This window comes from Rattus rattus, chromosome 8 (genome assembly GCF_011064425.1).
Source record: "Rattus rattus isolate New Zealand chromosome 8, Rrattus_CSIRO_v1, whole genome shotgun sequence".
NCBI lineage: Eukaryota > Metazoa > Chordata > Mammalia > Rodentia > Muridae > Rattus > Rattus rattus.
In genome coordinates, this window is record NC_046161.1 from 99,465,438 (window position 1) to 99,485,437 (window position 20,000).

At 49.0% G+C, this 20,000-nt stretch overlaps 1 protein-coding gene across 2 annotated transcripts in view; it reads right to left on the reverse strand.

Moving 5' to 3' along the window:
• Positions 1-20,000, reverse strand: part of Bsn (bassoon presynaptic cytomatrix protein) — an 89,898-nt gene that overhangs the window by 37,597 nt on the left and 32,301 nt on the right. For both annotated transcript variants that reach the window (XM_032910592.1, XM_032910593.1), the window contains exon 2: positions 1,236-1,644. In XM_032910592.1, coding sequence (XP_032766483.1) covers positions 1,236-1,644 — 409 coding nt within the window. The remainder of the gene's footprint in view (positions 1-1,235; positions 1,645-20,000) is intronic.

Sequence of the window (20,000 nt, forward strand, 5' to 3'; positions counted from 1 at the left end):
AGGGGTCCCCCTGGAGAAATACAAGGATGCCAGAAAACGGATAAATTGTATTTCAAACATATAGCCCCAACTTAGTAACACATAGGAGCACACAGCTTCTGGGTCACCAAAGGGAGCCCCCAAAAGCTCTGTTAGGCATCTCCCTCCAACACAGAGCATCCTGAACATGATGACGATGTGTATCGACAGTTCTTTGGGGCAAAAGAGGCTAAACTCATGGATCTAGTCCTGTAGCATAGCCCTCTGTGAGTATGATTACCCTTGCGAATGCCTGGTTTCTACCATGAAATTGGAGAGGATAGTCTAGTCCACCACTTCAGGCCCTCAGATAACTGGAACCGAACCTAGAGAGGAGCTGTCCAGACCCCTGCTGGAAGGCAGTTCCTAGGTCCTGCTAGAAATCTGGTCCTCTTAGGAGTGTCCCTCTGCAGGACTGTCAAGGAGAGAGGCAGACCCAGAGCTAGGGAAGCCTCCAGAGGCATGCATGGTCACCTCTAACGGAGGGATCACCAGAAGAAGTGGTTCTTTTCTTTTGCCCTCTCCAAGGTGTAATTAAACCAGGTTTTGTTTGTTTGTTTTTTAATTTCTATTCTGAGACTCTAAGTTTGCGGGTTGGTTGGTTTGGTTTATTTGGTTTGGTTTATTTGGTTTGGTTTGTTTTTCTGTGTAGCCCTGGCTGTCCTGTAACTCACTCTGTAGACCAGGCTGGCCTCGAACTCACAGATCTGCCTGCCTCTGCCTCCTGAGTGCTGGGATTAGAGGCATGCGATGCCACCACCACCAGGTTAAAAGGGTTTTTGGTTTGGTTTGGTTCGGTTTATTGTTTGAGTCTGAGTGTTTTCCTGCAGGAATGTCTCTGTACACGCTGTGTGGGGAGGGCATGGGAGTCCCTGGGACTGGAGTTACAGATGATTGCGATTTGTTTTGTGGGTGCTGGGAACTGGACCCCAGTCCTCTGGAAGAGCAGGTGGTGCTCTTAACTGCTGAGCCATTGCTCCTGCTCCTTCTCAGTTTTCAGGGTACAGGAATCTCTCAGGAGACCTGGGGCCAGATCTTGACCTCTGATTCCACATCCCAGAACCACCGCCACTACCCCCATCATCAGGATTCACGGGCGCTGGTGGGTAAGGGAGATAGATCGCTGTGGTCAGGATTGGTAGAAGGAAGGAAGGGAGCAGAGGAGAGATGCTGATGAGCAGTGGTCAAACACAAGTGGTGCCGACCGAGGTCCTTACCTGGGTGAGGTGAGGGTTGGGGTTGAACCCACATTGGTTGCAGACCTTGTTGTGACACTGGGTGCAGGTGTTGAAGTTTGGCTGGCTGGAGGTTGATGTGAGGTCCGATGTCTTGCATATTGGACACAGGGTGCTGCTGGGAAGAGGGGCAATCTGGGGGACGGAATAGGGTGACGTGGGAGTGCTGCCTCTGTCCGGTGACACGGAGGGGGACCGTCCTGATCTCTGTGTCCTGCTGTCTACCTGCAGGGTCCTGCGGGGACCTTCGGCCTCCTGGCCTGACAGGCCTTGGGCCCTTGTCTCTCGGGGGCTCTCTCGGCCAGGAGCAGTAGCAGAAGCTTGCTTTGGGGTCGGAGAAGTTGCTCTCTGGCTGCCCAGGGGCTCCTTGGGGTCCAGTCTCCGGGAAACACTGAAATGACATTTTAAGTGGTTGTTAGAGACACATCTGACAGAAGTAGCTCACACAGGTCCCTTCCAACCTGGAGTGACTCCAGGCCCCATCACTGTCCTTTCTCTTGCACAGTGACATCATCTCAGTCGCCATTTACTGTACCCTGTGCTCAAGCCCTGACAAGCTTCTTGGATCAGGCCTTATGGCAGATGGAGAACAGAGTCTAGTCAGTGATCTAGTAGTACAGCTCATGTGGGTGGACTTCTTTGACACAGGGTCTCATGTAGCCCAGGCTAGCCTCAAACTCACTCTGTAGCTAAAACTGACCCCGAATTTCTGATTTTCCCTGTCTCTGCTTCTAAAGAGCTGGGATCACAGGTAGGCGCCACGATACCCAATTTATAAGTGCTGGGGATCAAACCCAGGGCTATGTGTATGTGTATTCTATCAACTGAGCTATATTCCCACCCTAGGACTGCACTCCTTGTAGGGAGTGCCCATAGAGGCCAGAGGAGGGCACTGGATCCCCTGGTTGTGAGCAGCTATGCGGGCAGTAGGAGTCAAATCCAGGTCCTCTGGAAAAACAGCCAGTGCTCTTAACAGATGTGGTGGTTTGAATAAGAATGGCCACATAGGCTCATATTTTTAAATACTTAGTCAGCAGGGAGTGGCACTATTGGAAAGGATTAGAAGGATTAGGAGGCGTGGCCTTGTTGGAGGAAGTGTGTCACTGGGGGTGGGCTTTGAGGTTTCAAAAGCCTAAGCCAGGTTCAGAGTTTCTCTTTCTGCCTGCAGGTCAGGATGCTGCTCTCAGCTCCTTCTCCAGCCTCTGCCCCCACGCTGCCATGTGTCCAGCTGTAATAATGGACTGACCCTCTGAAACCATAAGCCAGCCCCAATTAAATGCCTTCTTTTATAATAGTCTCAAGGTCATGATGTCTCTTCACAGAAAATGAAGTGACTGAGACAGGCAAGCCGTCTGCAGCCAGGGACTGGCCTGTTAAGGAGCCTCTAGGTGACAGTGATGATGCCATGCCCTGCCTACTGACTTCTGGAGACCCTGCAGCAAGCCTGTGCCCAACCTGAGAAGGTGGGATGCAAGGCTATTTTTTTTTCCATTGGAGTAAGGCTGGGTGGGGCTTTAAGTCTAACCCTTGAGAAAGCTCTGAAGGAGGCCCAGTGTGCCCGGGGCAGCATGTCCATCCCAGAATGACCTGTCTGCAGAGCTGGGTAAACCCACGAGATAAAGAAACATTCAGGTTGAAGTCCAATTCTCTGAGTTCCTTCTTTGAACCAACTTAAGTTTGTTTCTGCTAATTTATGTCTTTTCCAGGGTGGATGCAAAAAGTCAAAGACCAAGTTTCCTGTTGCTTTCCAGAACATTCTAGATGGCTTTGGCCTGTATTCCTTGGGTGGCTGCTGACAGCCACGGGACAGATCAGGTTTGCAGAGATACTGGAAAAGTTTCACTTCGGTAGCCCACGCTGGCCTCAAATTCATGGCTTTGCTTCCCACTATGACTATAGGACCTACAGGACCTGTGACTGGCTCAAAGTGGCTTTCACCTCAATGTGGTATCACAAGTTAGTGGTCCTTTAGGAGTGCTGTGCATACGGAGGGCCTGGGACAAATTGGCACAAACCCAGGAAAAGGCATGTGGCTGCTTTGCTCCCTGCTGCACACCAGGGCCCAGCACTGTGCTTCGCACTGGGTGGATATTCACTGGGCGCACAAAAATGAACGGAAAGAAGTATGAACAGTTGGGTGAGCTCAGGAAGCAGGGCCCAGTCCATCAGTGATGCCGCCCGGTTATGAACATGTCGTAAGGAGTTTGCTCAGCGACAGACTAGCAGATTAGCAACGGAGACATAGAATCTGACGACAGGCTTCCTTCCTCCTGTCCGTCTCCCTTCCAGTTGTCCACACTGACCTTTGTTTCTGTTTTAGGTCCTCTGACCTGTTTTTGATCCTACAGGCGTATCTAACCTTCAGACTATGGACAACGTGTGAGAGCGTTCAGCTGAGAAGAGTTATGAATTCAGCCCAACACAAAAGACAAGCTCATTTCAAATATTGTGAGTTTCCATCTGTGGACGGGGGCAGGGGCACTCAACTGTTTGGTTCCTGACTGGACTTTTTTGATGGCAACATGCTAAGGCAATGTTACAGGGTGGGGCACACCTGAGGCTCTCAAATTCCTACAAGGCAGGTCAGGTCTCCCGGTGCGCACATGGTTACTTTTTAGATGTATACATATTTTATAAGTCTTATACTCTTTATGAATACCTACTCAATATTTAATTAGAATGAATTTTTCACAAAGCAAATCAGACAGGGATCCAATCCCCGGTCCAGATTAGAGACAGATGTGCAAACAAATCACCACCAGACACGCGGTCACGAGGAAGGTGAGGAGACCGCCACACTAAGGACAAACTGCTAGACTTAAGGAAGGCTCCGAGGGCTGTCAGAGCATGCTCGGCACGGGCGGAGGAAGGCACAAGAGTGTCGTGTGCAATCATTATCACTCCCACCACCTAGAACTGCTCCTGACAGCATCTTTGAATTACCTGAATTAGTTGGGAAGCTCAAACAGAACAACAGGGCCTTTAAGGTTTACCAACAGGGGTGCATTAGGGCTCTGTGCCACAGAGAGGATGATGAAGGTAGGAAATTCAGTGAGGAGGAAGAGATGATCCACAGAATTAAAGGGGCAAAGATCCATTAAAAGACATAGCTGCTTTTTATCCCCCATGGGGAATACGGTCAGGGCTGGGGAGTGCAAACACAAAAACAATACTTAGGATTTCGCTGGGGGAGCAGGAGAAATCTTACAAGTTGGGTCTAGATATTTTTATGGGAGAGAGTGAGTTCAGGTCACAGGCAATTCTCCGGAACAGAGGTCGCCCAGAAAGCAGTAGCCCAGGAAAACATTCAGGGTTCAACGGCGTTTGTGGGCTCAGAGGAAAACCCAGAAAAAAGACAGAAGAAAAGGACCCCATATAGCTGGGCTTAGTGGCACAAATCTTTAAACCCAGCACTCTGGAGGCTGAGGCAGGTGGATCACTGTGGATCTGAGGCCAGCCTGGTCTCCAGGGAGAGGTCTAGGATAGCCAGCACTACAAAGTGAGGCCTTATGTTGGGAAAAAGGAAGGAAGGAAGGAAGGAAGGAAGGAAGGGAGGAAGGAAGGAAGGAGATGACCCATAGGATTAGAGAGGCTCCCATCTTGGAGAGCAGCCAACACTGAACTCGGGGAGAGCAGGAACAAGTCTGTTCACCCGAGGCTGAGATGCAGGAGAAAATGGCTGCCCCCATGAAGCCCACATACCATACCATGAAAGCCCAAGTGCTCCCCAAACCCAGTACAGTTCCTCCTCCTGCTTAACAAGGGTCCCACCATGATGGAGGTCAAGAGTCGTGGCTATCTGGACACGGGTCCCAAGGCAACTCAAGCGGAAGGGAGAGCCTGGGGACGGAGGAGGCTCTCCCTCTAGGCAAGCCGTCACTTACAAACGTCTCCACCAAAACGTGCAAAAGAGAAAGGGAGGTGTCCACATGCAAGGCCATCCTGTTCCATGAAAGACCTGACCTTGTGGGCACAGGACACCAGTGAAGCCCCCACCCTTAGGGAGCCTGATTCTTGGGAAGTGCTGGGATGAGGATAAAATGAAAGGTAGGGGAGGCAGACACGGCTCTAAGGAAGCAAAGGCTCGGAAGGTCAGCCTGGAGAGAGGACGGATCTGAAGGGGCGGCTGGGAGCCAGCAGGGGAAACTAAAAATACCTGCTTTCCTTTTTCCTTTTTTTTCTTTTTCTTTTCTTTCTTTCTTTTTTTTTTCTTTTTTTTTTTCTTTCTTTTTTTTTTTTAGATTTCTACGTTATGTGTATGAGCTTTTTGTCTTTATATGTACCATGTGCATGTCTGGTGCCCAAGAAGGCCAGAAGGGGGCTTGAGACCCCCTGGGACTGCAGGAAAGAATGGTTGTGAGCCACCCTGTGGGTACTAGGAACAAAACCTGGGTCTTCTGCAAGAGTAGCAAAAGCTCTAAATCACTGAGCCATCCCTCCAGCTACAACAGATAAATGCATTTTAAAGACTTATTATTTATTATATATAAGTACACCGTAGCTGTCTTCAGACACACCAGAAGAGGGCATCAGATCCCATTACAGATGGTTGTGAGCCACCATGTGGTTGCTGGGATTTGAACTCAGGACCTCTGGGAGAGCAGTCAGTGCTCTTAACCACTGAGCCATCTCTCCAGCCCCATAAGTAATTTTAAAGATGGCCAAAAAAGGCCAAGGGTATGAAAAACAACCAGTCTCTCTCAGCTTCCCTTCCTTTCGGCATTTGGGGCTATTAACTGCTCACAAACATTGTTGGCCCAACCCTGTTTGCCAAGTCAGGAAGGAACCCTTGGCGCCTTTCAGGAAGGGTGCAAAGACAAACAGCCCGGCTTTCCCTCACCAGACCTGAGCTCTGTGGCTTTCTGTCCCATCCACACCACTGTTAGGAGACATAATCCACAGTGCATTGCTCAGAGAGGCAAACAACTAATTTGTTTGAACCAGTGAAAAATGCTACAGACACTGGGTCGCAGTAGGGTAACCTGGGAGGGAGGTGGCTGCCTGCTCCATGGTGGGAAGCAGCCAGGAGTGCTCTGGGGACTAGGGTCAGCAAGAGCCTGCTAGCACTGGAGGCTACAGGAAGGAAATGCGGGTAGGAGTGAAGCCAGGGTGGAGACAGGGAAACCATGTTGTGGACTCCACATGGCAACATTTAGAGCATGCCTCCTCCAGGTGAACACTTGAAAGAGAAATGACTCATATTAATAAGCCATCTCTGTCTGACAGGAGGGGAGGGACCTTACGGACACTCTAAGTCAGAGCAGCCGGAAGCGCCCCACTGCTCCAAATAAGGCTTTCAAAAACTCATGGCTGACCTTTCCGTAATGGGCAATTAGAACTGGGTAAACACTGTGGGAGGACCCCCACCTTCGGGGCCATCCCAGTGTTCTCTGGGCACGCCGGCAGAGAAGCGCGCAATGGTGGGCACCAGGGTGCAGCTCCTGGATTCTGCAGTTCCTCCCTCAGGAGTGGATTCCAGTTTCCACATAGGAAACACCCCTTAGTCTTCAGGCCAGAGGTGTCCTGCTATTTTTTTCTTTTTTGATCATGTGATCCTGTCATGTTTTTGCATTCCCAACACATAAATATTTTATCTACAATTATTGATAACCGCCCCCCCCCACCATGCCATAGGAAGGTTTTAGAGGTTGGCTGGTAGGAAATAAAAGTAAGAGAGTTGGGAATGCAGCTCAGCAGGTGACTGTCACCTCAGTACTCTGTGGGTATGGGCAGGAAGATCTGAAGGTCAAAGTCGCCCCTGGCTACACAGATGACTTGAGACTAGCCTGGACTAGAAAAAGAGGGGACATAAATAGTGTTACATTTTCCACTTTGTTCCACCTCCTACCCAACATGTGCCCTGGTTTAGAAGCCACCGCTGAGGAAAGTCGTAAACGCCCAATCTCCAGTCTTTTTTAAGATTGTATTTTTAGGTAGGGATGTGTGTGTGTGTGTGTGTGTGTGTGTGTGTGTGTGCACGTGCGTGTGCATGTGCACGTGTGTTGAGTGCAGTACTCTGAGAGGCCAGAAGTGTGGTGGTTTGAATAATGGCTCCCATGGGCTGAAACATTTGAGGGTTTAGTCATCAGGGAGTGGCTCTAGGAGGACACTGATGAAGACAGGAACTAACAGTGGGAAAGGCACGAAGGCCATAGACTTACCAAACCCTGAGACATGTCTCCAGTGAAACCTAGCTTTGAGAGGGTCTCACTCACAACTGGGCCAGACACACCTCAGGCCGAATTCATTCCCTACTACAAAGAAACTAGAAGGCATACAGCGGTGGCGCACGGAGTGTTTACCTTTGACCTTTGGGTCCCATTCCCCACCCCTCCCCACATCTCTTCAGGCTTTCCCTGTCCATATCCGTGGAAAACAGAATGCGCCATTTGCTCAGGCGGGTACAGACGCTGTTTCCTATCACAGACTGCTCCTGCAAGAAGAATGCTGGTTCGATCTGACTGTCGTCCTTTGTTACATGTTAACTCTCTCCCTCTAAGTCAGTGGTTCATAACCTGCCCTGCATGTCAGATATCTACGTTATGATTCCGGACAGTAGCAAAATTACAGTTATGAATTAGCAATGGAAATAACTTCATGGTTGGGGGTCGCCGCAGCATGAACTGTATTAAAGGTTGCAGCTTAGGAAGGTTGGGGACCCCTGCTCCAGACAAGCAAGAACTCTTCCTTTTTAATGTTTGGTGGCTTCACCGTATCTGAGGATTGAACAATCTGTTAAGTCTTGAACCTGGGATAAATGGCATAGGTGCCTGTTTAACATATCAAAGTGGGCCTGGTCTCTAGGTTCTCCCAGCATCCTTCAGTCCCTACCTGTTCCAGGATATGGCTGGCATACCCTGCCCTCTACCCTACACTCTCCAGCCCAGGGACTAGCTGTCCTTCCCCCAGAGGCTTTTCCCTATATAATCCAGACCCTTTGGTTACCCACCTTATTGTACCTCTTCTTGTGCCTCTCCTCCTCTCCCCACATGGCCTAGGTCTGGTCAGGCCCACTCTGGACTCCCCCAGATGTGCCTGCCTCTGGCTATGCTGGCTCACATATCTATAATAAACTTTCTCCTCCACCACACCTAGGAGCCATCGTGTCCTTTCTTTTTATATCTTTTTTTGTTCAGTATTTCCTGACACTGCATATGTCCTTTCAGACTAAGACATAAGTTGGATCTGCTGTCTCTTGAGGCAGGATCTCACTATGTAGCTCTGGCTGTTCTGGAACTTACTGTAGACCAGAATGGCTTTGAACTCACAGAGATCCACATACCTCTGCTCCTAGTGCTAGGATTAAAGGTGTGTGCCATCACTGCCCGGCTGAAAACACACACACACACACACACACACACACACACACACACACTCTTAATGTGTTCACTGGGAGGATTTTTCTTCAATCATATCTTTGAATATTTCTACATTTCCATTTGTTTTGTTCCCTTCTTCACAGACACTAATTGCATCTATTTTTAATTTCCTCTCGTTCCATGTCCCTGGCTGCTGACAACGGGTGTTTTCCTGCCATCTGCCACACCCTGCTCAATCCTTTGGTAATGCCAGACACCTCTCTAACACTGCCGGGCTTCACAGAGCTAACAGTCCACAGACAGTTACTGACTGGTGCACGGACTGAGCTCCTGTCCTCATCCTAGAGGTGTATTTCCCTTCCTAGCATCCTCCTTCGTCCCTCTCCATGTTCCTGGACTTGGAAAGCATTCTTTGTTTATTGTGTTTCAGTCATGGATGAAAGAGGGCGAGCTTTCTTTTTTTTTTTTTTTTTTTTCAGAGCTGGGGACCGATTTTTTTTTTTAAAAACTTTGGGTTAGATCAGTAAAGGAACTAAGCAAAGACTTGTTTTTACTTAGTATGTTTAACCAGAACACAATTTACAAACCCAAACAAAGTCATTTTTCTCTTGAGTCCATTTGTGCAAGTTCTAAGTTTCCTAAAGCCGGACCTCTTTGTAAGACATTTTCCTTAGGAAGAGAGAGACGAATCAATCAGGAACTTTTATTTTTGATTTCAGGAAGTTCCCAGATCTCCTGAAGCTCTCAGAGAGAAAACCATCAACACATGCTACCCCTTAGTATCTCTCTATTCACAAGCATCCATCGGCTTGTAAGCCCTGGGTGAAGCCTGGGAACTCGCAGACCACTGGGTGTTACCGAGTCTATGCCCATGAGTTCACCAGAAGGCTAGCTAACTGTTCCCACAGCACCATGTAAACCCGACCTCTGGTGTGACGCCATCCCGAGTTCACCTTCCCAAGGTCACCTTCCTCCATGGTGTTAGATGCCTGAGTTGCTTCCCTGCAGGATGCTTTTGGCTTAGGTCTGTGGGTCAGGTCAGGATGAGAGTTCCCAAAAGGACTGGGGTTCCCTGAACCTTTGTAGTGCAGTCCCTGTTTGCAAGCTAAAGGGAGCAAGTTTCAGAGCATGTTTTAATTAACTGGTGAAAAAAAAAAAACTGTAATTAGGCAAGGTTTGTAGAAATGACCCTGCTAGGGCTCCTTTTAGGTGAATTAGACAGACATGTTTATACCATTCATCCATTACAAAGTTCTGGTTCAACCGGTTAATTACTCCTAAATTCCCAGAGGAGGTGAGGCAAAGAATGGGATTTGCAACAATGTAGTAAAGAGCTGGTTTCGTTAGCTGAAGCTTTGCAATCGCCTACGAGGCCTCCTCCCCAACCCCCCCCCGCATTCCTGTGTGCTGCTAGTCACTCATCAGCCCTGACTGAATCCCATCAGAGTCAGGGCGGGTGGGCATGCTTGCTGAGAGCCAAAAGGGCCAGCATACACTCCATGTGACACCCAAGGAACGTCCTGGCCCTTCTATTCTACCGTGAGTGGCTCCAGACCCACCAGATGTCTCCTTGGACTGCTCTGCCCGGATCAGCTTAGCTGGCCCTGTCTCCACAGCCTTCCCGGAGCCATGGCTTGCAGTGTGGCCAGGCCGCTGAGGCTCTTGCTCCTCACCCAGCCCCTGCATATCTGTACTGGGAGTCCACATAGGCAGTTTTGAGCTGTGTACTGTCCTAGTTTACCGAAGGGGAAAAGCTCTGAAAGCTAGGAAACCAATTAGGAGTCAGAAGTCACTGCATAAAGCTGAGCCAGCTATTCCCAGGTTCTGGCTACTGCAAAGTCTACTATGTCCCTTTTTACCAAAGGGACAATTGAAGGAGCCTCTTCCAAATCCCGATGCAACGGGGAAGTCAAGATAAGCACATGAAATCCGTAAGCCTTTGTGACTATGGAGAAAGCCAGCGCCAGTCCCCAGCCCATGAAAAACCCATGTCTATGAACTAGAAACTCTTAAGATTCTGCCTACTCTCCAGAGTCTGTACTGAGAGACACGGTACTCAGTCTGCTTCCAGGGGCTTCCAGAATGCCTCCTCAACCCACAGAGATGGCCGGCGTCCTGCTTTACACACAGGAAAGAAGACATGGCCAACAGAACAGTTGGTGGATAACTCAGGGTTTGTGTCACTAATACTTGAACAGGCTGAACATCTGGGATGCTTGGGATATGGCCTAGACCCAGACTGTCATGGTGTAAAGTATGTTACACAGCCTGCTGTTTGAGATTTCCAGTGAAAGGCTGCCCGGCCTGAAACCTCTTGACTTGGTCTCCTGGGGACCCAGTTAACAGAATTTAAAAACTATATCTATTATCCCATTCGAGGAGAGAAACATACTCCATGCCTACTCCATGTTAAAAAGGAGGGGCAAAGCGAGATACAGAGTTACGAACGGCATGAGTTGAGTGAGGCAGCCCACACCTGTGTGGTAGTGTGAGCCTTGGCTACATGGTGAGTTTCTAGTCAAGCAGGGAGACCTTCCTAGAAAGAAAGATAGAAACAAAGAAAGAAAGGAGAGAACTAAAGCTATAATAAAACCCATTGTTTTGTACTTTATACTAAACAATATTAATAACTAAGCTAACAAAAGACCAAAACAGATCTCTTTAGAAATCAAGGCTTCTTGTTTTTTTAAATATTAATGGAAAACTTCCTAGCAATACTCCTGTTTCTTTTTATTTTTCTATATAAGAGTATGAAAAAACTTGTCTGTGCCTCAAAATGGTTAAAAAAAGAAAAGTAAGGGGATTGCCTTTTGCCTTTATTTATTTAGTTATTGGTTCTTCTTAGTTTTAATTCTGAAAGAAAACAGGAGGAAGGGCTGTGAGGTAGGTAAAGGCACCCGCCACCAAGCATAAAGACCTGAGTTCAACACCAGGAACAGACATGATGGAAGGCAAAAACCAAGTCTGGAAAAGTTGTTCTCTAACCTCTACATACATGCTATGCCAGGCATGTACTCACACATGCACGCACACATGTGTGCATGTGCACACACAAGCATGCACACACACATACCACCCACAATAAACAGAAATGAACAAAATGCACACAAATTGTAGAAGAGGTGAGGATTTCCTATTTCTACTCATTCCCAGTCACCCTGTACTTCAGTCAGGAGTTCCTGTAGCCCAGGACACTGCTCCAGAGACCGGAGAGTCCCGCCTTGACAAAGGGCCTACAGCACTGGTCTGTAGCAAGACTGAGGTTAGCACAGGAAGAGCAGGTCGGGGCAGGGAATGAGTCAGCAAGTAAAAGCTCTTACAGGAAGGCCTGACACCTGCGCTCCATCACCAGCGCCCACGATGGCAGGAGAAAGGACGTTCTCCTGTGACCTCCACACATGTACCGGGTGGGTTACATGCCTACCTACCCCATCATACACATACACAATAATAATATTTTAAAAGAGATAGTAGGTGTCAAAGAGAAATAAAATCTTTGTCTTACATGCTCAAACTTACTACGGTCAAAAGAATTTTTAAAAAGTATTTGTATACACAAAACTCCACTTTTTGCATGTGACATAATGAGAACTTGAATGTGCAAGTGTGTGTGTGTGTGTGTGTGTGTGTGTGTGTGTGTGAGAGAGAGAGAGAGAGAGAGAGAGAGAGAGAGAGAGAGAGAGAGAGAGAGAAGGCGTTGACGTTTTCCGCACACAGGGCCCAGCCAGAGTAGGGCTCTGTTTATGCTGGGGAACCAGAGGTTCTCTGTGGTAAGGGCAACACGGCGGGCACGGAACACAGAGGACCCACTTCAATAACCTGGAGCCTACAGGCATCCCTGGCCAGCAACAGACAGGAATGGGGAAGGACTCTAAAGCTTGGGGCAGACATCATGGCAGCGCCTGCTCTGAAGTCTTATTCAGAAAGTCTGCTTGGAAAGGCCTGGGTTTCCTGTGGGAACTCCCACCATCAGTCACACATGTGTCGGAGGCCAGAAAGAGCCACCCTGCTGAGCGGTGACTTCAATTTCAGAAGCGCCTCCAGGATGACCGCCCCTCTGTGGGCATGTGCCCACATCCTCCAAAGCACACTCAGTGGGACCCCTAGTCTAGGCCGGTTCCTCTTCCCATCCTGCCTGCAGGCAAGGCGGCTGGATGCCACACCTGATCCTGCCTCACCCCTGCCACTCCCCCCCTACCCTCCCTTCTCTTCCTGTGGGCAGAGGACCTGCTGTGCAAACCTACAGTGCACGTCCCAGAAGCCACCTCAAGCTTTGTGCTCCCAGCACTTGGGGGACCCTCAGGGCAAGGTGGCTAGCCTGATTACCCTCAAATGGTGAGTCCCAGGATGAATGAGTGACTGAGTCTCAACAAATACAGTGAAGAGCAATCAAGAAAGACAGCCTACATCACCTACATAAACACACACGCGCACGCGCACACACACAAACACACACACAAACACACACACACACAAACACACACACACAAACACACACACACAAACACACACACACAAACACACACACACAAACACACACACACAAACACACACACACACACGCGCGCGCGCATACAAACACATACATGGATTGTTTTGTTTTTTAAAACAGGGTATCCCTGGCTATCTGGAACTCACTGTAGACCAGGCTGGCCTCGAACTCAGAGCTCTGCCTGCCTCTGCCTCCAGAGTGCTGGAATTAAAGGCGTGTGCCACCACTGCCCTGCATATGTAATTTTTAATGTACTTTTTAAATGCCATCTCAGAATGGTAAATGTGCTGGCTAGTTTTATGTCCACTTGACACAAGCTAGAATCCTCAGACAGGAAAGAGCCTCAACTGAGAAAATGTCTCCATAAAATAGTCTGTAGGACACTTTCTTAGTTAGTGATGATGGGGAAGGCCCAGCCTGTTGTGTGTAGTACAACCCCTGGGCTGGTGGTCCTCAGTTCTAGAAGAAAGCAGGCTGAGCAAGCCATGGGGAGCAAGCAAATAAGCAGCATTCTTCCATGGCCTCTGCATCAGCTCCTGGGTTGGTTGATTTCCTGCCCTGACGTCCTTTAATAACAGACGATGACGTGGAAATGCAAGCAAAACAAATCCTTTCCTCCCCAGCTTGCTTTTGGTCATGGTGTTTCTTGTTTTTTTAACCCTAGCTAGGACAGCACATGAGATGGAAATCAGGCAGAACAGCATCCCCTCTTGTAAGTGATGCCCACAGCAAGGCCAGGCGCACAGCCACCACCTTCCATCTTAGACACCGCATGTCCGTTGCTCCACACGCTGTCAGCCTCCTGCAGAAGAATGCACGTGGGTGCTGACTCATTTCCCGTCTTACCAACTGTGCCGTCTTTCCTCTGTGATTTTCTGTTTTAGAAAATGTATTTATTTTTATGTGTACGAGTGTTTTGCCTGTACATATTTCTGTACGCCATGTGTTTCCAACGGAGGTGAGCAGAAGGTGCCAGGTCCCCTGGAACTGGAGCTTCAGATAGATTTACAGCTCCAGGTGGGTGCTGGGAACCAGACCCAGGTGCCCTGCAAGAGCAGTGAGCGCTTTCAACCACCGAGCCATCACCCAGCCCTTCCTCTGTGGGTTGTATTGCTTTTCAGGGTCACAGGTAGTCAGGTTGGCCTCAAGCTCTGTGTAGCCAAGGATGACTTAACATCTGATCCTCTTGCCTCTACTATCCAAGTGCTGGGACTATAGGCGTGTATCAGCACACCTGGTCTAAGGAGGCTCTGGAGAGTGAAGCCAGAGCCTCAGGCAAGCTGGGCATGTACTGTGCGAACAGAGCTACACCCCACACCTGCTTTTACAGTTTCGTGACGTCCAACTGCTGCTCTAGACTCTAGCTTTTCCTCTTCCTCAAAGCTGGGAGCACATGAAGGGCCAGGGCTTCATTTCTAGGCCCTTCCTGTGGCCAGTTACCCACCAGAAGAGTGACGGACTTCTGCTAAAAGATGCCTTCCCACACCCCCGCTCTTGCTGTAGATGTGGGGGGACTCATAGCCCTCTCCTCCACTGCTACAGGGTAATCTAAGCTCCACAGCCTGACTTAGGTCAAAACTCTCATTTAAGGTTTTAATTTAACTTAATATTAATAACTTTCAAGTGCCTGGACACCCCCTAAACAAGAGAAGCTCTCTGCATGGCTGGCTACCTGGGGATCCCTCCTTCCTGGGGTTCCTTGTCTGGGCCAAGGCTCAGAGACATTTCTGTTTCTACCTAACATGGCGAGAACATTAAATTCCATAAAAATGAATGTTTAAAAATAAATAAATAACCACCGGAAAGATGGTCCAGGGGTTCAAACACTTTTGCTCTTGCTGAGGACCTGGGTTCAGTTCCCAGCACCCTCATGGTGACTCAGGAACACCCATAACTCACATTTCAGAGGATTCAACGCTTTCTTCTGACCTCTGCGGACAGCAGACACATAGGTGGTGCACATGCACACATGTAGACAGAACTCTCACATGCCTAAATAAATCTAAACACTAACGCTCTAGTTCAGAGCTTCCTAGCGCTGTGACCCTTTAATACAGTCCTTTGTGTCCTGGTGACCCCCTCCCCGCCCTAGCCGTTGTTTGCATCGCTGGCTCACAACTGTAATTTTGTTAGTTAGGAATCATAATGTGAATATCTGTGCATTCTGATGGTTTTAGGTGACCCCTGTGAAAAGGCTGATTGACAACACCCCCAAAGGGGTCATGCATGACTCACGGGTTGAGAACCAGTGTTCTAGTTAGATCCATGGTGACAAACACTTATAATGCCAGCACTTAGGAGGTTGGTTGAGGCAGAAATAGCCCTCTGAAGATAGCCTACACTACACAATAAGGTCTAGTCTAGCCTGGGCTGCATAGTGGAACCCTGTTTTAGAAGGAAAGGGAGGAGGGAGGGAGGGAGGTAGAGAGAGAGAGCAGTATTAAGACTGGAGAAAAATACTTGGTGGGACACCATATGTACATGTGTGTGCATGTGTATGACCGTGGTGCTCACAAGTGTGTATACACGCATGGGCACATGTGCACATGTGTGGTCCCCTTCACCATTGGCTCAGGGACAGCCACTGAATTATGAAGGAGCCCCACTCCCAAAGGGAAAGGCAAATGCTCTGAACAACAGCCCAGGCCAGAGTCACCGTGCCAGGGCCACCCTGGGCCAACACGGAGTCCAGGGCCATGCCAGCAGAAGGAGCATAGATGCCAGGTGCACAGTAGGCATGGAGGAAACATTAGCTTCGCCTTCCTCCCTTCCCTCCCTGGCTTGATAGCAAGTGGAGTGGGCAGGAAGCCTGCGATTCGGATGCCAAAGTCTCAGGGAAGTGGGAAGTAACTAGAAGTCAGCCAGCAACTCAGAGAGAGAGAGAGAAAACAAAACAAATGGAAGGACTGCATACTCTGTGTCTGAGGGGAGTAGAGACCAGGGTCTGAGAGCCAGATTATGAAACAGCCTAAGCCTAGCCAACCCCAATGCCCAGGATCGGGTGAGCGCACTCAGGCCATACAACCTTGCAGAAAAGATAAGGGTAAGACTGCATGCTCAGGCATGGCCTGGCTTCCAAGTCGGAGGAGTGTCTGAGGAAGGGGCTGGGGACCTGGGCACACTGGGGTTCCTGGAAACAGAGTGAGGTGTCAGAAATAGAAGATGTGGCAGAGACTCGGAGACCAGCAGGAAACTCAGGGGAGGAAAGGGATCGGCTTTTACAAGGTGCTGCTCCACTGGGAATCAGGTTCTTCCAGGGAGCAGGTGCCTGGCACCGAGCTGCTCTGTAGCCTTGATGACCTGGCACTGAGCTAGGCAGACACAGCTGCCATCTTGTGGAACTTGCCTTATGGTCAGGATGCAGGAAAGAAACAAGAAGGCAAATTCAGGGCATGAGAGGTGTTTAGAAAAACGTGAGGAGGAAGTGGGGGCTTCCTTGCTGCATAAACCAGACCATCTGAGTCAGATCCCCAGAACCCAAGTAAAGGTAGAAAGTTAAGAAAATACAGAGTTGCTCCTGAACCTCTATATGTGCTCTGTGACATGAAACCAACCCCTCCCACACATCATACAGTAATAATAATAAAATACAAGAAACAAAAACTTGAAATGATACATTTTATATGATGTTCATGTTCATCTTAGCAGAGTGAAAAAGGCAACAGGGGGTTCTGCTACAATGTAAATAAAACTAAAATACCTGCTCAGGGGAAGGGTGAAGTACAAACAGACAAATTCTATTATTCCATGTTTATGAAGCGTAGAGAAAAGACAAATGCATAGATGCAAACAGTGGAAATGTGAGGGCTAGGGCTGGGGATAGGGGAGGAAGGTGGCAGTAATTAATTAGTGAGCTCTCTTAAAAGTTAGTGATTTCTTTTTTTTTTTTTTTTTTTTTTTTTCGAGCTGGGGACCGAACCCAGGGGCCTTGCGCTTCCCTAGGCAAGTGCTCTACCACTGAGCTAAATCCCAACCCCAAGTTAGTGATTTCTAAATGTTTTTTATTCCTTCAAGAGTTTATTTTATTTAATGTGTATAGGGGCTTTACCTACATGTATATCTGTGCACCATGTGCATGCCTTGTGCCCATGGGGGTCAAAGGAGGGTGTGGATCCCCTGGAACTGGGGTTACAAGTGCTGTGAGCTACCAAGTGGGAACAACCCTGGGTCCTCTACCCTAGAAAAGCAACCAGGGCTCTGAGCCACATGGAGCCATCACCCCGGCCCTTTTACTTGGCTTTTTAAATTTTTTTTTTTTTTTTGGTTCTTTTTTTCGGAGCTGGGGACCGAACCCAGGGCCTTGCGCTTCCTAGGCAAGCGCTCTACCACTGAGCTAAATCCCCAACCCCTTTAAATTTATTTTTAATTATTTATTTTGTTTTATTGAGACAGAGTCTTTCTATGTAGCCCTGGTTGTCCTAGAATTTGCTATTTAGGCTGGCTTTGAACTCACAGAGATCTACCTGCATCAGCCTCCTGAGTGTTGGGATTGATAGCATCAGCTACTTTTATTTAATAGAATTTTAAATCTTATTTAGTTAATGTATGCAGTGTGTGTGTGTGTGTGTGTGTGTGTGTGTGTGTGTGTGTGTGTGTGTGAGAGAGAGAGAGAGAGAGAGAGAGAGAGAGAGAGAGAGAGAGAGATTATGTCTTTCCTTTCACTGTAGGACTGTAGGTACCAGGAATCGAACCCTGGTCATCAGGCTAGTCAGGGAGCATCTTTACCCTAGGAGCTGTCTCACTAGCACTATTGAGGTGATAAATATGGGACCCACACAGAGGTAGCTCCTGCCCAGCACTGTGAGTGCACTAGAGTGGGGAAGCACTTTACATAGTTAATTTAATACCATGTCACTTTTACAAACCAGAGAAGAGACAAAATGAATCCTTGTGTAAAATCGGCAGATGCTTCTCCTCGGCTGCAAAGGGCCTCTTCTGCTCACCTTGTTCCTGCAATGAGGCAGGCTCCCTGTGAGCTGGGAACAAACCTGCCAGCATCCGAGGTCCTCCAAATCCAACAGACCAGCTCGGCCCTTCTCTTACACAGACAAAGATCCAGTCATTTGCTAATTCAGTGACTTTGAAAATATCCAAAAATGGCAACCCAGGCAAGTAACTCCTGCTATAGCTGCAGGATGGAAAACTACCAGTAAAGCCAGTGGCATTTGCTCACAGGGTCACATCACCACTTCAGGTGGCCCCATCGGAAGAAGAGCACTTGGTCCCGCGCTGGCCAGGCAGCATATCAGCAGCAAAGAAGAAAGAGGGACATGGTCACTTTCTCTGACAGGTCAGAGACTGGTGTCTCCAGGAGCAGACAGGAGACCAGCAGAGAAGGATCCGATCACCTCAGGGGGGTCCGAGGAGATCTGTCCTGCAGCAGCCAGCAACAGAGGGGCACAGCCTTGCCTAGGTGTGCAGAGAAAGGACGATAGGGCCAAGTGGGTCAGGCCAACGTAAGCCTGACTGAGCACAAGACTCCAGGAGCAACCCTACGGGGAGCTGTGTGGGATGTGAGCATCCTCTGTACTGGGGTCCCAACTCACAGCACACTTCCTTTCACCCCAATCTGTCATCAAAGGCACAGAGCACGGGAGGGAACTGGCCAGACCATAGGTTGAGTGAGGAACCGAGTCACTTTTAGCCAGAGCCTTACATTCACCATGGCAACCAATCGCATCAGCACTGTGATGGCGGTCCAGATGAGGAAAAAGTTTGAAGAGAGGAATCAACACATCAAGGCAAAGTTAGGATCAGAACTGGGCATCTCTCCCTGCAAACCTATGCACTTCCTTTGAGTGGCTCCCTGCTCTCATGACCCTTCCCGATTTGGAGCACCAGGGAGCCTGGTCAGTCAGGTTGCCCTGCTCCTTGAGGGGCTTGAGGGAGATTATGTGGGCAGAGCGGGCTGAGGTCCTGAGGAAACCAGCTCAGCTGTGGATGTTTGTTTTTGTAACCTCCGAGGGGCAAACTCAAGGACACTCCAAAGAATTAGGCGGCAGAGCTGAGTGGACAAGAAGCCCTCAGCTCATGTCCCCTAGCCCACCCACCTTACTCTTCAAGACACAGTGGGCCCAGTGCAGAAGCCTTGAGTGGAGAGCCCCCTTAGCGCTGCTCAGGAGAGCCTTGAGCCTGGAAAGGCAATGCAGCCCTGTCATGGTGAGCTCCCAGAACACCAAGTTCTGTTTCCCTTCTAGCTCGCAGAGAACAGAACTGGGGACCACGCAAAGGCACCAGATGGAGTCTTCTCTATTTTAGCCAAATGCTGTGACTCATTTAAACAAACCCAACCGTTTTCAGAAATCTAATACCTACCTCCTATTGAAAAATACAGAAGATAAATCCTTCAGGAGCAAGCCATCCTAGTGACACATACAAAAAGCTGGGAACTGTCAGTTGGATTTTGGTTTTGGGGGGTGGGTAGAAGCCAGCCTAGCTCAGAATCAGCCTTCATGAAAGACTGAACCTGGAGCAACTTTAGTGGAAAAACAGCTTGAGAGGGACCTGCCCCTGCAGCTTGGCTCCAGCTCTTGACTTCACCCTCAACTTGTTTGCCAACACCGAGATGCCAGGTACCGCTGAAGGAGAGGTTTGGCTCAGAAAGCCACCTTCAGAGAGTCATCTTCATTACAGACTTAGATCTAGGCACACATCTCTAGAAGCCGTTGGAAAGGAAAACAGGGCTGAGACACAGAGGGCAGAGCCCTCCGTAACTCCGTCCAACCTCTGGGGAAGGTCTCTGGTGTGGCATTCAGAGAGTGCTACTTCCAGAGAGGGCCTCCCCTGCCTAGAATCATCTCAGCCTTGAGAGGAGAAGGCGGCTGGGTCAGAAATCCATGCTCATCCGCTCCTGCACCAGGAGCTTAAGACCAGGCTGGGATACAGGAGACCCTGCCTCAAGAAGATAAATTCAGACACAAAGAACGCCTTTGAATT